Genomic DNA, 17103 nt, shown 5'->3' with positions numbered 1-17103 from the left:
TGATCAAATCAAATTGTATTTGTCACATGCTCCGAATACAACGTAGACCTTACAGTGAAATGCTTACTTACAAGCTCTTAACCATCAATGCAGTTCAAGAGATAGAGTTAATAAAATATTTACTAAATAAACTGCAGTTAAAAAAAACGAATCAATCAAAAAGTAACACAAGAAATGTACATAACAATAACGAGGCTATATACAGGGGCTACCGGTACCGAGTCAATGTGCGGGGGGACAGGTTAGTTGAGGTGACTTGTAAAGTGACTATGCATAGATAATAAACAGCAAGTAGCAGCAGTTTATGTAAATAGGGTCAATGTAAATAGTCCAGGTGGCCACTTCAGTCCCCGTCAACTTTAATGGGGGACTGTTTGGCCCTCCTTTTCCTATAGTCCACGATCAACTCCTTTGTCTTGCTCACATTGAGAGAGATGTTGTTGTCCTGGCACCACACTGCCAGGTCTCTGACCTCCTCCCTATAGGGTGTCTCATCATTGTCGGTGATCAGGCCTACAACTGCTGTGTCATAAGCAAACTTAACGATGGTGTTGGAGTTGTGCTTGGCCACGCAGTCGTGGGTGAACAGGGAGTACAGGAGTCAGTGTGGCAGATGTGTTGTTACCTACCCTTACCACCTGGGGTCAGGAAGTCCAGGATCCAGTTGCAGAGGGAGGTGTTTAGTCTCTGGGTCCTTAGCTTAGTGATGAGCTTTGTGGGCACTATGGTGTTGAATGCTGAGCTGTAGTCAATGAACAGCATTCTCACATAGGTGTTCCTTTTGTCCAGGTGGGAAAGGGCAGTGTGATTGAGATTGCGTCATCTGTGGATCTGTTGGGGCAGTATGCAAATTGGAGTGGTTCTAGGGTTTCTGGCATGATGGTGTTGATGTGAGCCATGACCAGCCTTTAAAAAGCACTTCATGGCTACCGGGTGGTAATCATTTAGGCAGGTTACCTTTGCTGCCTAATATGTTATCTCTCAGTGCAGTGCATCTCTCAGGTAAAGTGGGGGTTTCGAAAGGAACCAATAAGGAGAAGTGGGGTTTTTGAAAGGTGCCACTCAAGATGTGTTTGGGTTATCGGACGTCAGTCATGGTCTGCAGAAATGAAATTAAGGAATTTCAGTTTTGCAACAACAACAAAAAAGATTAACTCACTGTGAGTTGTCTTTGAACATTACCTACCGGTAGCCGTGTACGTAATGTTAAGTTTTTCGTAAATGTAAATGCTAGCTAAAGTTAGCTACATTAACTTATTTAAAAAAATGCATTAACTTTACAATCTATGTATTATTGAATATTTGAAATAATAATAATAATTGAAATATCAAGTCATGGCGGTTCTAGTAGTTATGGAATTCCAGCGCTTCTAGTGTTAAAATACTTTCGAAATCCCCACTTCTCCTTTTATGGTTCATTTTGAAACCCACACTAATACTTATATGGTTCCTTTCGACACCCCCACTATTCCTGAGAGATTCACTGCATTGAGCGTAGGTGACAGCATAGAGACCCTGATGGATGACTGAGATAATGTCGCAACTGGCCCCCCTCTCAATTTTGATTTTGTGGCTGTGCTACCGAGTGGAAACCAGCATTGCGCGGGTGTAGAGGTCGCGGTAACCCTACTGACGCATATGCTGTTTTGTACTCCAAAACTGGAAACGGAAAAAATGACTTGCACGTGACTTCTAAAGAGACACATTTTGTCAGATTCGGAAGCTGTCTCGATTCACCACTCCTCGGACTCTAAAACAACACGGCGACGCTTGGTGCGTGCTCTATCAGAACGATTTTACTGACTACCTGTATTTACAATAAAATTACTGGATTTTATTAGCTACATCCACTGACTTTGAAAAAAGCGACTGTTTACAAGATTGCAAGCCAGCGACCGACCTAGCAATCCAGGTAACGTTAAGCTTGTCAGAGAGTTGGCTAGTTACTGCAGCTACTAACGATAAGTTAGCTAGTTAACCTCCCACAACATTATTTCTATTATTTTTAACACTTCGGGTAGTTATCTATTACATTTTCCTTTGTCTTTGGGAATTGTTTAGTCTTTTTTCAGCTTACTAACTAGCTAACGTTAGTCTGTTAGCTAGTGGGGCAGTAACATCGGAGTTTAGTCGGATAAAAGTGGGGCAGTAATGTTAGTTGGCTTGATCTTACAGTTGGTTAGCCAGCTAGAAGTGTTAGTTAATGTCCAGTTGTCCAACTGAGTTAACAAAATGTGTGAACTCATTTCAGATGCCGAGTCGAGTTAGCAACTTGAAGCGGCGAAAGGGGATGTGCACTGTTGCCTCAAGCGGCTTCCATCTCGAGGTGAAGAGTTCAGATAAGGTCGGTGAATGTTGTTTTTAGTTCTTCTCAGTTTTCATTTTACATTATGGATTACGCAAGAGTGTAAAGTACTAAAGTAAAAATAATTTGAAGTACTACTTAGTTTTTTGGGGGGTATTTTTTTTTACTTTACTACATTCCTAAAGAAAATAATGTACTTTTCACTCCATATATTTTCCCTGACACCCAAAAGTACTCGTTACATTTTGAATGCTTAGCAGGACAGAAAATGGTCCAATTCACAGTTATCAAGAGAACATCCCTACTGCCTATGTTCTGGCGGACTCACTAAACACAAATACTTTAAGTGATGTCTGAGTGTTGGCATATGCCCCTGCCTCTCCATACATAAAACAAATAATTGTGTGTGATCTGGTTTGCCTAGTAAGGAATTAGAAATTATTCATACTTGTACTTTTGATATTTAAGTAGATTTGATCAATTAAAATCAACATTTGTCATGTGCCGAATACAAGTGTAGACCTTATTGTGAAATGCTTACTTACAAGCCCTTAACCAACAGTGCAATTCTTTACTTTTGATACTTAAGTATAGTTTAAACCAAATACTTTTACTCAAGTAGTATTTTACTGGGTGACTTTTACTTGTCATTTTCTGTTAAGTTATCTTTACTTTTACACAAGTTTGACAGTTGGGTACTTTTTCCACCACTGGGATTGTCATTAATAGTGTCATGGAAGCCTGTTATTATTTTTAATAAGTTGTTGTTTTGACTTTATAGAGTTCAGGGAAGAGGAGGCATGTTAAAAAAATGAAAATTCAAGACTCAAAAACAGAAATTACCCTGAATGACTGGATGGTTGGTGGTTGTAGGGAGTCAACCATTTCTGAGAGGCTCAGCTGTGATGGTTGCGAGAGGCCTGAAAAGACAAGTTGTGGAGCACCACCAGACCTGGAGGAATTGTGGGAGGGTAAAGAGAACGGTGTGCGATTGGAGTTGAATTATTGCCGAACAAACGGGTTGCCAGAGAAGATGGAGGATGACGAAACAGAAGAGGGTGTTGTGATTGACAAGAGCGTCTTCCTTGATGATGACAGTAACCAGGTTCTTCCTGTGGAAAAATTCTTCGGAAACATGGAAGTTGTGCAGGTGAGACGAGATTTTTATAACAAGTGCTAGGTGTGATAAACAAGATCCTGGTCTGATGTTTGGAGCACAATGGCTGCGTTTTACACAGGCAGCCCAATTATTTAGATTTTTTTCTTCAAAAATTGGTCTTTTGACCAATCAGTACAGCTCAAAAGCTTGGGGTGAGAAAAAGATCAGAATTGGGCTGCATTTACAACAGGCCTGATGGAAACATTTGTTGGTAAACTTTCCAAATGTCGACAAAACTAAATACGCTAGACAAGGTGGGATCTTTTTGTCTGTAAAATTGTGAGAAATGGCAGCGGAAACTCATGTTGTGCCTACTCTGGTCTTGGCATGTGCACTCTAGCCAACAGCTCATAGATACAGTGCAAGTAAGCTAGTCTACATGATGAGATTATTATGGATAAGGGCGAGAATATTTGTATTTGTCAAGCATCGATCATGCCACCAGAATCCGACCCATCTATATTTATTGGAAAGGAGCACCAAGATCACTGTGCTCTTTCATTACCTTGTGAAGTTCATCATAACTTAATCTGTAGCCTAAAACGGGCAGTTTCCAGAGTTGTAGGGGGAGGATCACACACCATAACATCGCGTGACTCCCAAGTTTACTTCGATATGATAGTTATTCTATCAATATTTCCACGGCCAATTCTTGCATAATTAATTTTACTGACAAAGCATTTATAAAATTGTACCAAAGCGTTTCCATCACAGCTGTCGTGATCGTCTTTTTATATGGTATGACTTTTTTAGCATAAAAACTGGATGCAAACATGGTTGACATGCTGTTATTTGCCTTGTAGGATTGTCCACGGAGATCTACGGCCACTTCGACCTTCAGCAGGAGGGAGCACAGGAGACAACAGTACTATGCCAAAGAGGACAGTGATGAAGAGGGCTACACAGACATGCAGCAAGATGAAATAGTTGGCACTTAATTTACAGAAATAACTCATCAATGGGATGGAATAAAACTTGTCCTTAAACGACCTTAACAAGCCTAATGTCACAGTTGAGCCCGATAAAGTGGATTCGTTCAACAGAACCAGGGTATCAAGTTAATGTTTTGCCAGCATATACCCTAAAGTTATACATTTTTGCATTGATATTTGCACTAACAAAACTTCTCGCTTTTCAATTATCTATACTGTATATTGTTTAAATGGTACAGGTTAAGTGCTCAGACTTTTTTTCTTGTATATTTTACAATATTGTTACTGAATGCCTTAATGTATGCACAATATTTGTAGTCAAAGTTGCACTGCCAATACAAGGAAACTTTAAGTTTCAATTACCTGTGTCTGCTGTTTTGTATTGTGCTATTGAAACTAAGCAGAACTTTATCACATAATTATCTAATTACACTTACAAGCCATGGAGCTGCGCTCAAATCAGCTGTAATCATCAAATCTGCTTGACTCCAACAATAGTAAAACCTTTATTTCAACCCCCCCACCCTATTCACTTGTGGAGCTCAGAGGATTTGACTGATGTAATCAATATGGTAATAGTTCCACCTATCCCTCTGATAGGCGGGGTGGAAGTTTCACCATTTGCTTATACCAATCAAATCCTATCAGATCACCAGGGGTGCATTCAGTAGTACAGAACAATGTTAAGCATTTCATTTCAACGGAAGCGGTATTGTTCTGAGAGAATAGTTGAACGGTGTCATTATGGTGGCCCAGAGAGCGACTGTATGGTGTGTTCAACACATTTTGCCATTTGAAATGGTCTCATCCATATTGATCAGGCCACACCCACCAAACGTACCTCAAAGGCTGTTGAAGACTGGTGTGCGCTGCATTGGGGGGAACGTGTCGTTCAGTACAAACTGACACGCGATGTAGCAAACGTTGAATCGAACGGAATGTACCTCTGTGAGTAGGGTTCGGGACGATTTGTGATTGGTCCATTGACTATTACTCAAACAATAGCTCATGATGGAGTGCTTTAAAATCACTAGCACAAAATGATCAATAAATAAGCTGTTCTGATAGTAGCAGAAAACAATGTTCCCTGCCCATAATTATTTAGTTATATTTACCAGTTATCATGCGTCTTGCACTTCATCCGTTAGCTAGTTAATAAAGAAATACAAAATTCAAGAATAAACAGTAGAAAAACATATACCCTGCATCTTCACTTTAAAGAATCATTTTCGTTTGCCCTGTTTGTAAATTTTCCTTTTGTCACAGAGCAAGTTATGGGCACCTTTCTTATGGCATACAATATGTACCAGCTTCAGATTCTCCCGAGTAAACAGCAGTTTGTAAAAATAGTCCAGGTTTATGTTGCTGCTCTTGTGTTTCTGCAGTGCTTCCACCAGGGTAGGAATGACTGTCCTCTTCTTTTCAATCCTGGGACAGAAAGAGATTTCAGTCTTGATTTGATAAAACTTGTCCTTAAACGACCTTAACAATTGCAATTGATAATCAAGCAAGCTTTTTTGTTACTGTTTACAAACAATTTTGATCTTAACATTCTGAATATTTATAACTTTTATTCACTAAACCCACCCGTGGTCCAAGTTCCAGGTGCTAAAGAGAATCCTGCTCTCTCGGTTTCCATAGGGGTTGATTGAGTGAAGGGACTTGCATTCATCATGGTCAAAAGCACCCTGAGGAAAGGAGAGTGATGGGAAAGGACACAGGCTGTAAGACAGGATGCTACTGAGCCAAACATGATCTGGTCCTGTTAGTTACCATTATAATCTCTATGCTGACACTGTTAGCCAATTTCGGGTTCATCAATGTTACCTGACAGGAGAACCATCCCTCCTGGGTGCATAGTCGATTTTGTTCCTTTTCTTTCCTGTTGAAGTAGCAACCATTGTACTTGTCAGATTTCAGCTGCATCACTAAGCACTCTGCAGTTTTTTTGTATTCGTCCTTGAGTGTAGGCTTTTGGATGGTTTGAGCATAACTATGCACCTGTGAATAAGAGAATAAAGGGCAGATTACAATTTCCAGTATGTATGGAGTAGGCTTTTGAGGGTCACTTCTTGACAGTGCCAATCACTTTCAGCATAAAACCAAAGCATCAGTAATATACAGTGCCACCAGAAAGTATTCACACCCTTTTTCCCACATTGTGTTACAGCTGGAATTTAAAATTGATTAAATTGAGATTGTTGCTGACACCGTACCTCAATATCAAAGTGGAATTGTTTTAACGTTTTTTTTACAAATTAATTAAAAGGAAAAGCTGAAATGTCTTGAGTCAAGAATTCAACCCCTTTCTTGCGGAGCCTAAAGTTCAGGAGTATAAATGTCCTTAAGTCACATGAGTTGCATGGACTGACTCTGTGCAATAATAGTGTTTAACATGATTTTTGAATGACTGCCTCATCTCTGTACCCCACACGTACAATTATCTGTAAGGTCCCTCAGTCAAGCAGTGAATTTCAAACAGATTAAACCACAAAGACCAGGGAGGTTTTTCAATGTCTCGAAAATAAGGGCACCTATTGGTAGATAAATAAAATGTAAAAAAAAGCAGACATTGAATATCCCACGAGCCAGAGTTTAATGGCATAGAAGACTGAGGATGGATCAACAACATTGTAGTTACTCCACAATACTAACCTAAATGACAGAGTGAAAAGGAAGCCTGTACAGAATAAAAAAATATTCCAAAACATGCAACAAGGCACCAAAGTAATACTGCAAAAAATGTGGCAAAACAATTAACTTTTTGTCCTGAATTCAAAGTGTTATGTTTGTGGCAAATACAATACATTCTCCATATTTTCAAGCATAGTGGTGGCTGCATCATGTGGGTATGCTTGTAATCGTTAAGGACCGTGGAGTTTCTCAGGATAAAAAAGAAATGGAATGGAGCTAAGCACAGGCAAAATCCTAGAGGAAAACCTGGTTCAGTCTGGTTTCCACCTGACACTAGGAGATTAAATCACCTTTCAGCAGGACAATAATGTAAAACACAAGGTCAAATCTACACGATTTGCTAACCAAAAAGCCAAATGTTCCTGAGTGGCCGAATTACAGTTTGGACTTAAATCTACTTGAAAATCTATGGCAAGACCTGAAAATGGTTTTCTAGCAATGATCAACAACCAACTTGACAGAGCTTGAAGAATTTTGAAAAGAATAATGGGCAAATGCTGCACAATCCATGTGTGGAAAGCTCTTAAAGACTTGCCAGCTGGAATTGCTACCAAAGGTGCTTCTACAAAGTATTGACTTATGGGTGTGAATACTTATGTAAATTTGATATCTGTATTACATTTGCTAACATTTCTAAAAACATGTTTTCACTTTGTCATGATTGGGTATTGTGTGTAGATGTATAAAAAAATATTGAATCAATTTTGAATTCAAGCTGTAACACAACGTGTAATAAGTCAAGTGGTATGAATACTTTGAAGGCTCTGGAGCTTCACCTCCTTCATGTATCCACGAATCCTGCTCTCACAGTTGTACTTCATGTAGCCCGATTTGGTCTTAAATCTGTCATCAATTCCTGAAAGCCCCAAAATAGAATGGTATAACCGTAAAGAGACAGTTTGTTTCAGATAAAAAAATACAAATGTTCTTATTTTTCTCCATCTTTCTTTTGGCTGCCACATCGTTTCCTGCAGAATTTCTATCCATCCCAAGATAGAGGACTTGTTACCTTGGAACCAGTCTTCATCGTCTTCTCTGTTTTCAGTCTCAGAGCTGTCCTTCAAGTGTAGGAGCAGGTCCCCCAGGAGTCTGCGTCTCTTTGGAGACCGCTCGTCAGAGAGAAGCCCCTTAGCTGCATCAATCAGAAGATCTGAGTTCCTGTCGGTGTCCAGCAACCGGCCTATGTCGCAGACAACTGAAATAATCACAAATCATAACAGTTATTTCAATTGGTTCACAGAACAACCTCTGTTAACCTAAACATCCAAGTCATGGCACCCATGTAACTGACTGTATTTGAAGCCCAGACAGCCTCACTGGCAAGTATCACTGACAGGCATGGTTAGGCTACTCAATACGTGAGCGTGGTTTACCGCTCTTCCTACAAGTGAAAGCAAGGCTATATTTCTATTACTTTAACCAATGCATCCTTTTCAAATCAATCACCACAAGGTTATGCATATTTGTTTAAGTGCATATTTAAGTTGGTATTGTTATCATTTATTTACCATGCACAGCTACATAAAGTAGGTCCTAAACCCTATATGAATGTGCATTGTGCATGCCACAAAGTGTTTCACTCACATCCGCTCCATCTCTCATCCATGGCAAGAAGGACAAGTTCAGCATTGTCTGGAAGACTTCGGAAATAGTCCTCTGTCAATTCTGTTCCATCTTCATACAAGGAAATATGCGAACCGACGAGTGGAACCTAGAAGAAAATGATTCACATAATAATTTAAACAAAATAAAGTAACTTTCATTATCGCCACTTCCTGGTTGCAAGTCTATGGTCTGGTAATAGCAGTAGAATGGGCTACACATAGCAAGCTACTGGACGAAATCGTACCTGTAGAAGTTTACTCCCCTTTTTGAGAAGCTCTTTCAGACTTGTTGCAGCCACCCCATATTTTTTTGTTTCATTCAGGCTTCTTATTTTGACAACTTGTTGTTTTTTTTTAAGTCCAAACATTGCGCCTTTTCTTCTATGAAGATCAATGTGCAGAAACGCACAAAGAAACGATGCATGCTGCCAGCTATAGGATAGGCTGGAAAATTATCCAATATACTGCCATCTAGCGTTTTAGAACAGCACGTGCACACAGTTGACATTGTCACTCAGTTGCTTCTAGAATATCCTGTAGCAGATAAAAAGGTGAAGAGGATCTCAATTGTTATAGTACTTATATTCTGTATGTCAGGTGCCTGATTTTATAGGTAACCGTATCCTACTTGATTCTATTGTGTGGCCACATTATACGTTCTTACAAATGTGCTCTCTAGGATGCAAGTTTTGGTCCAGAGCATAGACATATTTAGACCAGAGTTCACAGACCATCAAGCTACGCTTAGGCCTCACTCCCCCCCATCTGAGATATCTACTGCAGCCCTCACCCTCCACATACAATACTCATTCTGTCAGTCACATTCTGTTAAAGGTCGCTCGTGTTTTCAGTTCGCTGCAGCTAGCGACTGGAATGAGCTGCAATAAACACTCAAAGTGGACAGTTTTATCTCAAACTATTCATTTAAAAACTCAATCATGGACACTCTTACTGACAGTTGTGGCTGCTTTGCGTGATGTATTGTTGTCTCCACCTTCTTGCCCTTTTTGCTGTTGTCTGTGCCCAATAAAGTTTGTTCCATGTTTTGTGCTGCTACCATGCTGTGTTGTCATGTGTTGCTGCTTTGCTATGTTGTTGTCGTAGGTGTCTCTTTATGTAGTGTTGTCTCTTGTCAAGATGTGTGTTTTGTCCTATATTCTAAAAAAATTAAAATAAATAATACCAGCCCCCGTCCCTGCAGGAGGCCTTTTGGTAGGCCGTCATTGTACATAAGAATTTGTTCTTAACTGACTTGCCTAGTTAAATAAAGGTTAAATAAAATAAAACAGCTGGTGAGTGTGCTATGCGAGTTCTCCCCATTTCTCCTAGTGGTGGCATTGGCCAGTGTATTTTAACAGTCAATCCCTAGGAAGATAGAAGATGGTGTCCAATTGATTAGGATTTGTTATGGTCCTCCTCACCCTGACCACTACAGTATACACAAGGCCGTATTTACATCCAAATGTAAATGATGGGTCTGTGGATGAGGGTCGTTTTGCACAGAGAATATAATGCCACGCAATGTCCAGCCGTATGTATCCTTCCCAAACCAGAGGGTGGCGATATGGACACGTGCTGGTCTCCCGCTATCTCTTTAGTACATTTTGAACGAATAAGAAGAAAAGGCATAGCAACGTTAATATCACCGTAGTAACCGATGCCAAGTGACGGGAGAACCCAATTGAGAGGGAAAATAGGGTAATGGAACAATTTCATTCAGGTCATTTGGTAATCCCGCATTTACATAATCCATTTTAAAATTAACATCTTTAATCTTTGAATATATCAGTTGATTTGATAAAAGATGTATTACTATTCATACCTTCATTTAATTACCTTTTAAATCTTTACCCCCTTTTGAAAGTCAGCTATTTTGCGTCCCCCGTTGCCAACATGCCTGGAGGTCTAGGATTTCAAATAAGCGAGGGTAAACAGTGATTTTTATACAACTGCGCGACATTTTACTTGCTACAATTACAAGCATAGCTAGTTAGGGTAACGTAATCTTCTGAGGTTTGAGAATAGTGCAACTATCGCTTTGGTATCTTAATGAACAAGTCATAATGTTAGCTAACGTTACTTACTGATAGCAAACTCACCAAACCAAACCCACTAGCTAGCAAGCTAGGTGTTGTTGTTTTAGCCAAATATAGCTAGCGAAATTTGACTTTGCTGCAGACTCGAAATATCCAATGACCGACGACTGGAAAGGACTGTTTGAGAGAGGACGGGTGATTCCTCCACACAGCCAGACTGTTCGACAGGCACAGGACTCATTTCACACCCATTCTCAAGGCTTCCAAATCATCCTGAAGCATCTTGATGGACCTCACATTCAACGGGTAGGCCTACGCCGTATTTGCATAAACCTGGCATCCGAAGAGTATAGCTCGCTAATGTCATTCGCAAGTTTGGTTCTAGCCCAGCCTGGTAGGTAGACAAACGTTAGTAGAGTTGCCAATGTTTAGCTAGGGACCCGTTTCTAATTGACTTCCAGTTACAAACATTTCCACTCCCCTCATCACATAGGAGAAGAAGGAAGGGGAGTCAGAAGGGAGTCGAAAGAGGGAACCAGTCAAGTACCAGCTGAGTGTTTCCCTGTTTGATACCAGCCACCAGCACTTCTTCGGGAGAACGTGGAAGAGCTCGCCCCAACAGATGAGTGGTGTCAACAGGGCAATGTTTAATGAGGTACACAACTGTTCTAGGGAAACACACAGTTAACATTGTCAACCACATTATCCTGAGTGGTTTTAGTATGATAAAGGAGCGGTTTACGCTGATACGCCCTGTTGACACTTTGTGCCTACTCCGTTGATACCTAAAGTCACTGGCCCTGTTTGAAGGCATCACATCTGTGATGCATTGTGACTTACTGATCTATAATACAAATAACAATAAGTAGTTATGTAAGCATGCAAGGTGGTTTGTAGTCGGGAGTCGCCTGTAATGTCGAACAAGCCCATAGTCTTTCAATGGCATCAGCTTTACGTGTTGTGTTGTCTTGACAGGCATAAGAGGCCAGACCCAGTGCCCTATTTAATCAACTCGAGGAAACCGTTTTAAGTTGATTGAATGTTCTTGCTGGAATATTTTTTTACTTCCATAACGATAGGCAGCTCTGGATTTGCTGAGGTACAAGAAAGCCAATAATTTGAGTTGGATTTGATTGATACCTTGTACTTATGCACAATAGACCGATGATAAGAAACAAACAACAACAAGCGATTGGCTGGCTTCTCTGTGAATTACCAACGAAGCTGACTGCAGAACTGAAGGCAGTTGGGTAACATGTCAAAAAGTTTACTTTTTGCCTCATCTCTGGTACGAGAGCCTTAGTTTTTGAGCAGTTTGTACTAGTCCGTCCAAATTTGCAGGCACCAAAAGGGCATGGGCTAGGCCAATGGTTGTTTTTGGACTGGGCTAGAATGTCCAAGGAAAATGGAAGTGTCAAAAAAGCCTTCCATTGGTCAGTATTTACACCAGTTATAAGGAGTTTGTTCAAGGGAGAGCTGGCCCACAATTAGCTGAAATGCTAACAACAAACATTCCCACAACTTTAGAGAACGTTCCTTTAGGAGTCTCATGTCGTTACCTAACGTTTTCATAGGAAATGGAGAGGCTACCCTCTTCATGTGAAATGGAGAGGCTACCCTCACGTATCTGAAAATACATGATGAATTGATGTTTACTGATCATGAAAAGCATGCAGTATGTTCTCTGAATATTCAGCTCTGATGATAGAGCTAAATGTGGAATAATCGGAAATGTGTAGCTCAGACTAGGCTCTTCAAGAGGTGATGATATTAAAACCAAATAGTTAAAATGTATTTAACAATCCCTTGAAAACAACATGCTTTAGCAGAGCTGAGGGTCTCATTGCCCCCCAGCAGCCAAATCGAACGCTCTGCACCGTATTGTGATGTTTTATTGACAAGGACTGTTTCCAAGAGACTTTTCCCTTACCTTAATGTCAAACATAACTTACCCAGAACGTGTTTACCATGTTCTCAGAATATTCAATATCAATGTTTTAGACACGTTTCCTTGGAACGTTGCAAGAATATGCAAGTGTCCATTTTTCTGAGGGTTAGGAAAATATAGGTAATTATGAATAAAACATTATCAGCTAACAGTACATCGGCAAACATAACCTTCTGCTGCTTAACAGGCAGAGCCCACAAAGGATAGGGAAATGAACCTACGCCACTCATACTTGTCAGGTATAGTTCACTTTGATTTTATATCACTCAAATGTCCAGTTAGTGGCCAATATTGAGAGATATCGTGAGGCTACTCTAACGTAGGCTATTTGAAATTACATGATCAATTGATGTGGAATAATCTGAAATTTGTAGTTCTGACTATGCTCTTCAAGAGGGGATGATATTACAATCAGTTAACATTTATTTAACAATTCCTTGAAAACGGCGTGCAGTTGTCAAGGGTTTTTACGGAGCTGGAGGTCTCCTTGCCATCCAGCAGCCAAATCAAACACTCTGCACCATATTGTGAAGTTTTATTCATAACGACCTACTCCATCAGCGTAACACCAAACATACACAGAACATGGTTGCCATTTTCTCAGAATATAAGATATTACTGTTCTAGACATGTTTCATTGGAACGTTGCAAGAGCATTCCTGTTTTCAATTATGTTTAAAACGGGACGTTCTGTCATGGTCCCCTTGAGGTTTTTGTCTGGTTCCCAGCTTGTTCAGGGGATGCCCTTAAACACATTTTTAGGACGTCGCCAGATGGTTGCGAAGAAATGTTATTTGAAAAAATAAAAAATACATGTTTCTTTACACACCACCCCTTGTTACTGTTGCTGAGCCCATCAAGGCCCTGATTGGTGAACCACTGATCCATTCACAGCTATTTGTCTGTTGGCAAGGTGCTGACTCCACCGTATATAAACTTAAATCGGGTGCTGGATCCTCGTATATAATCCAGAGAACAGAAATGGGACAGCACTCCAGTAAATACATTTAAATTGAATTTTTTTATTGCTGCGCAAACGTTTTGGGTATGAGCCCTTCTTCAGCGTGCTAGGCTTTGGCAACCAATGTTAAAGACACCCACACACAGTGCTTTTAACATACAATGTTTTCAACTTACATATGACACACTTTGACATGCATGCCTACATTGTGCATATTAATTTATACAGTATTATTCAACATGTCTTCACCTGGGATTCGGACTCACAACCTCTTGGTTCACGGCATTCAGATCTTCCTGCTACGCCACCATGTCTGTGTCAGTTAATTACTATTCTCTCATCATTGATTTGATTGACTTATTTCAGTAATTTGGGGGGTTTCTGTATAGTTGTCTTATGCTGGTGGGGCATATTACGGTTTTAATGTTATTCCTTAATCACTATAATAAATAACTTGTTTTTTTTATTTTAAAAGAGCTGAGATTTACTTAGAATTGCAAAGTGTAGCATTGCAGGTGAAATCAGTCATTGACACAGACATGGTAGCGTAGCAGGAAGATTGGAATGTCGTGAACTAAGCGGTTGTAACTTCAAATCCCAGGTAAGGACATGTTGAATAACAAAGATCAGATCAAATTTGATGACCAATTTATGCAGAAATCCAGGTAATTCCAAAGGGTTCATACTTTTTCTTGTCACTGTATATGCATTGAGCTTGTCTGATGCTTTAAGTGCTCTGTTTGATTAAATAAAACAGGAATGACTCGAGGGAGCTAGAGAGCAAGATAACCAGAAGAAAAAAACCTTAACCTGACCTGACCATTCTACTCCCACTCCTGCTGGCTTTCACAGGTTCTGCCATTACTCTCCTGAAGTAGCCGGTAATGGGCTACATGAGGAGTCGGCAACCTTTCTCATGTGGAATGCCAATTTATCTTACTGTTTCTACCGATCTGTGTGCCATTTAAGGTGTTCATATGCACATTGTTGGTGGAACAGTTTCATTTAATTATAGTCTTCACCTGTTGCTGACAGGTGGATAAACTCGAGCATACAGCCATGCCATAGACAAACATTGGCAGTAGAATGGCCCGTACTGAAGAGCTCAGTGACTTTCAACGTGGCACTGTCATAGGATGCCACCTTTCCAAATTTCTTCCCTGCTAGAGCAACTGTAAGTGCTATTATTGTGAAGTGGAAATGTCTAGGAGCAACAACTGCTTAGCCGCGAAGTGGTAGGCCACACAAGCTCACAGAACAGGACCACTGAGTGCTGAAGCACGTATCAAGTGAAAATCATCTGTCCTCGTTTGCAACACTCACTGCCAAGTTCCAAACAGCTTCTGGAATTAACGTCAGCACAATAACTGTTTGTCGGGAGCTTCATGAAATGGATTTCCATGTCCGAACGGCCGCACACAAGTGTAAGTGTAGGTTCCGTCCCTCTCTTTGCCCCAACCTGGGCTCGAACCAGGGACCCTTGCACACATCAACAACTGACACCCACCGAAGCATCGTTACCCATCGCGCCACAAAAGCCGCGGCCCTTGCAACGCAAGGGGAAACCCTACTTCAAGTCTCAGAGCGAGTGACGTCACTGATTGAAATGCTATTAGCGCGCACCACCGCTAACTAACTAGCCATTTCACATCGGTTACACTCACCCCCCCTTCGACCTCCTCCTTTTCCGCAGCAACCAATGATCCGGGTCAACAGCATCAATGTAACAGTGTAGGTTCCGTCCCTCTCTTCGCCCCAACCTGGGCTCGAACCAGGGACCCTTGCACACATCAACAACTGACACCCACCGAAGCATCGTTACCCATCGCGCCACAAAAGCCGCGGCCCTTGCAACGCAAGGGGAAACCCTACTTCAAGTCTCAGAGCGAGTGACGTCACTGATTGAAATGCTATTAGCGTGCACCACCGCTAACTAACTAGCCATTTCACATCGGTTACACAAGCCTAAGATCACCATCCACAATGCTCAGCGTCGGCTGGAGCGGTGTAAAGCTCTCCGCCATTGGACTCTGGAGCAGTGGAAACATGTTCTCTGGAGTGATAAATTACGCTTTACCATCTGGCAGTCCAACGGATGAATCTGGGTTTGGCGAATGCCAGGAGAACGCTACCTGTCCCAATGCATGCATAGTGCCAACTGTAAAGCTTGGTGGAGGAGGAATAATTGTCTGGGGCTGTTTTTCATAGTTCGGGCTAGGCCCTTCAGTTCCAGTTAATAAAAAAAAAAATGTATTTCACCTTTATTTAACGAGGTAGGCTAGTTGAGAACAAGTTCTCATTTGCAACTGCGACCTGGCCAAGATAAAGCAAAGCAGTTCGACACATACAACAACACAGAGTTACACATGGAATAAACTAGAGGTCGACCGATTATGATTTTTCAACACCGATACCAATTATTGGAGGACCAAAAAAAGCCGATACCGATTAATCGGGCGAATTATTATTATTATTATTATTATTATTTTTTGTATTTATTATTATTATTTTTTTATTTAACTATTTTTTTTTTTTTTTATATATATATTTTTTAATTACATTTTTTATTTTGACAATTTATTTTATTTATTTGTAATAATGACAATTACAACAATACTGAATGAACACTTTATTTTAACTTAATATAACACATCAATAAAATCAATTTAGCCTCAAATAAATAATGCTTAGATTGTAGGATGGCCGGGGTGTCAAGCATGTCCCAGTTTAGGTCACCTAGCAGCACGAGCTCAGAAGATAGATGGGGGGGCAATCAATTCACATATGGTGTCCAGGGCACAGCTGGGGGCTGAGGGGGGTCTATAACAAGCGGCAATGGTGAGAGACTTGCTTCTGGAAAGGTGGATTTTTAAGAGTAGAACAGACCTGGATAGTATGACAGAACTCTGCAGGCTATCTCTGCAGTATATTGCAACTCTGCCCCCTTTAGTAGTTCTATCTTGGTGGAAAATGTTATAGTTAGGGATGGAAATTTCAGGGTTTTTGGTGGTTTTCCTAAGCCAGGATTCAGACAAGGCTAAGACATCCGGGTTGGCAGAATGTGCTAAAGCAGTGAATAAAGCAAACTTGGGGAGTAGGCTTCTGATGTTAACATGCATGAAACCAAGGCTTTTACGGTTACAGAAGTCAACAATTGAGAGCACTTGGGGAGTAGGAGTGGAGCTAGGCACTACAGGTCCTGGATTAAACTCTACATCACCAGAGGAGCAGAGGAGGAATAGGATAAGGGTACGGCTAAAGGCTATAAGAACTGGCTGTCTAGCACGTTCGGAATGGAGAGTAAAGGGAGCAGGTTTCTGGACACGATAGCATAGATTCAAGGCATAATGTACAGACAAAGGTATGGTAGGAAGCGAGTACATTGGAGGTAAACCTAGGCATTGAGTAATGAAGAGAGAGAGATATAGTTTCTAGAGACGTTTAAACCAGGTGATGTCATCGCA

General features: G+C 40.7%; 3 protein-coding genes across 4 annotated transcripts in view; 2 read left to right on the top strand and 1 right to left on the bottom strand.

The window, feature by feature from the left end:
* The first annotated feature begins 1467 nt into the window (after positions 1 to 1467).
* c13h1orf174 (chromosome 13 C1orf174 homolog) lies at positions 1468 to 4755 on the top strand. Its single transcript, XM_014135435.3, has 4 exons — positions 1468 to 1912; positions 2252 to 2344; positions 3087 to 3455; positions 4268 to 4755. Exons 2-4 carry the CDS (start codon positions 2252 to 2254, stop codon positions 4400 to 4402), a joined length of 597 nt encoding a protein of 198 aa, XP_013990910.1. The 5' UTR covers positions 1468 to 1912; the 3' UTR covers positions 4403 to 4755.
* Positions 4756 to 4878: 123 nt separating this feature from the next.
* dffb (DNA fragmentation factor, beta polypeptide (caspase-activated DNase)) lies at positions 4879 to 9142 on the bottom strand. Its single transcript, XM_014135434.3, has 7 exons — positions 8940 to 9142; positions 8675 to 8801; positions 8100 to 8285; positions 7867 to 7946; positions 6224 to 6397; positions 5984 to 6084; positions 4879 to 5824 (listed from the first exon to the last, which is right to left on the bottom strand). The coding sequence occupies exons 1-7, from the start codon at positions 9060 to 9062 to the stop codon at positions 5620 to 5622; spliced, it is 996 nt and encodes a 331-aa protein (XP_013990909.3). The 5' UTR covers positions 9063 to 9142; the 3' UTR covers positions 4879 to 5619.
* A 1239-nt stretch (positions 9143 to 10381) lies between these two features.
* nphp4 (nephronophthisis 4) overlaps positions 10382 to 17103 on the top strand; it is a 209845-nt gene continuing 203123 nt past the window's right edge. For both annotated transcript variants that reach the window (XM_082959999.1, XM_014135427.3), the window contains exons 1-3: positions 10382 to 10621; positions 10873 to 11036; positions 11224 to 11385. In XM_082959999.1, coding sequence (XP_082816125.1) covers positions 10588 to 10621; positions 10873 to 11036; positions 11224 to 11385 — 360 coding nt within the window. In that variant the 5' untranslated portion in view covers positions 10382 to 10587. The remainder of the gene's footprint in view (positions 10622 to 10872; positions 11037 to 11223; positions 11386 to 17103) is intronic.

This window comes from Salmo salar, chromosome 13 (genome assembly GCF_965601325.2).
Source record: "Salmo salar chromosome 13, fSalSal1, whole genome shotgun sequence".
NCBI lineage: Eukaryota > Metazoa > Chordata > Actinopteri > Salmoniformes > Salmonidae > Salmo > Salmo salar.
The sequence above is the reverse complement of the archived record's forward strand: the minus strand, read 5'-3'. Positions and strand labels throughout refer to the sequence as shown.

Coding starts and splice junctions, on each gene's coding strand:
- c13h1orf174 (XM_014135435.3), top strand. CDS start 2,252: ATGCCGAGTCGAGTTAGCAACTTGAAGCGGCGAAAGGGGATGTGCACT. Junction 2,345..3,086: donor AGGTGAAGAGTTCAGATAAG/GTCGGTGAATGT, acceptor TTGACTTTATAG/AGTTCAGGGAAGAGGAGGCA. Junction 3,456..4,267: donor GAAACATGGAAGTTGTGCAG/GTGAGACGAGAT, acceptor TTTGCCTTGTAG/GATTGTCCACGGAGATCTAC.
- dffb (XM_014135434.3), bottom strand. CDS start 9,062: ATGTTTGGACTTAAAAAAAAACAACAAGTTGTCAAAATAAGAAGCCTG. Junction 6,085..6,223: donor AGGGATGGTTCTCCTGTCAG/GTAACATTGATG, acceptor TCCTTTCCTCAG/GGTGCTTTTGACCATGATGA. Junction 5,825..5,983: donor ACCTGGAACTTGGACCACGG/GTGGGTTTAGTG, acceptor TTTCTGTCCCAG/GATTGAAAAGAAGAGGACAG.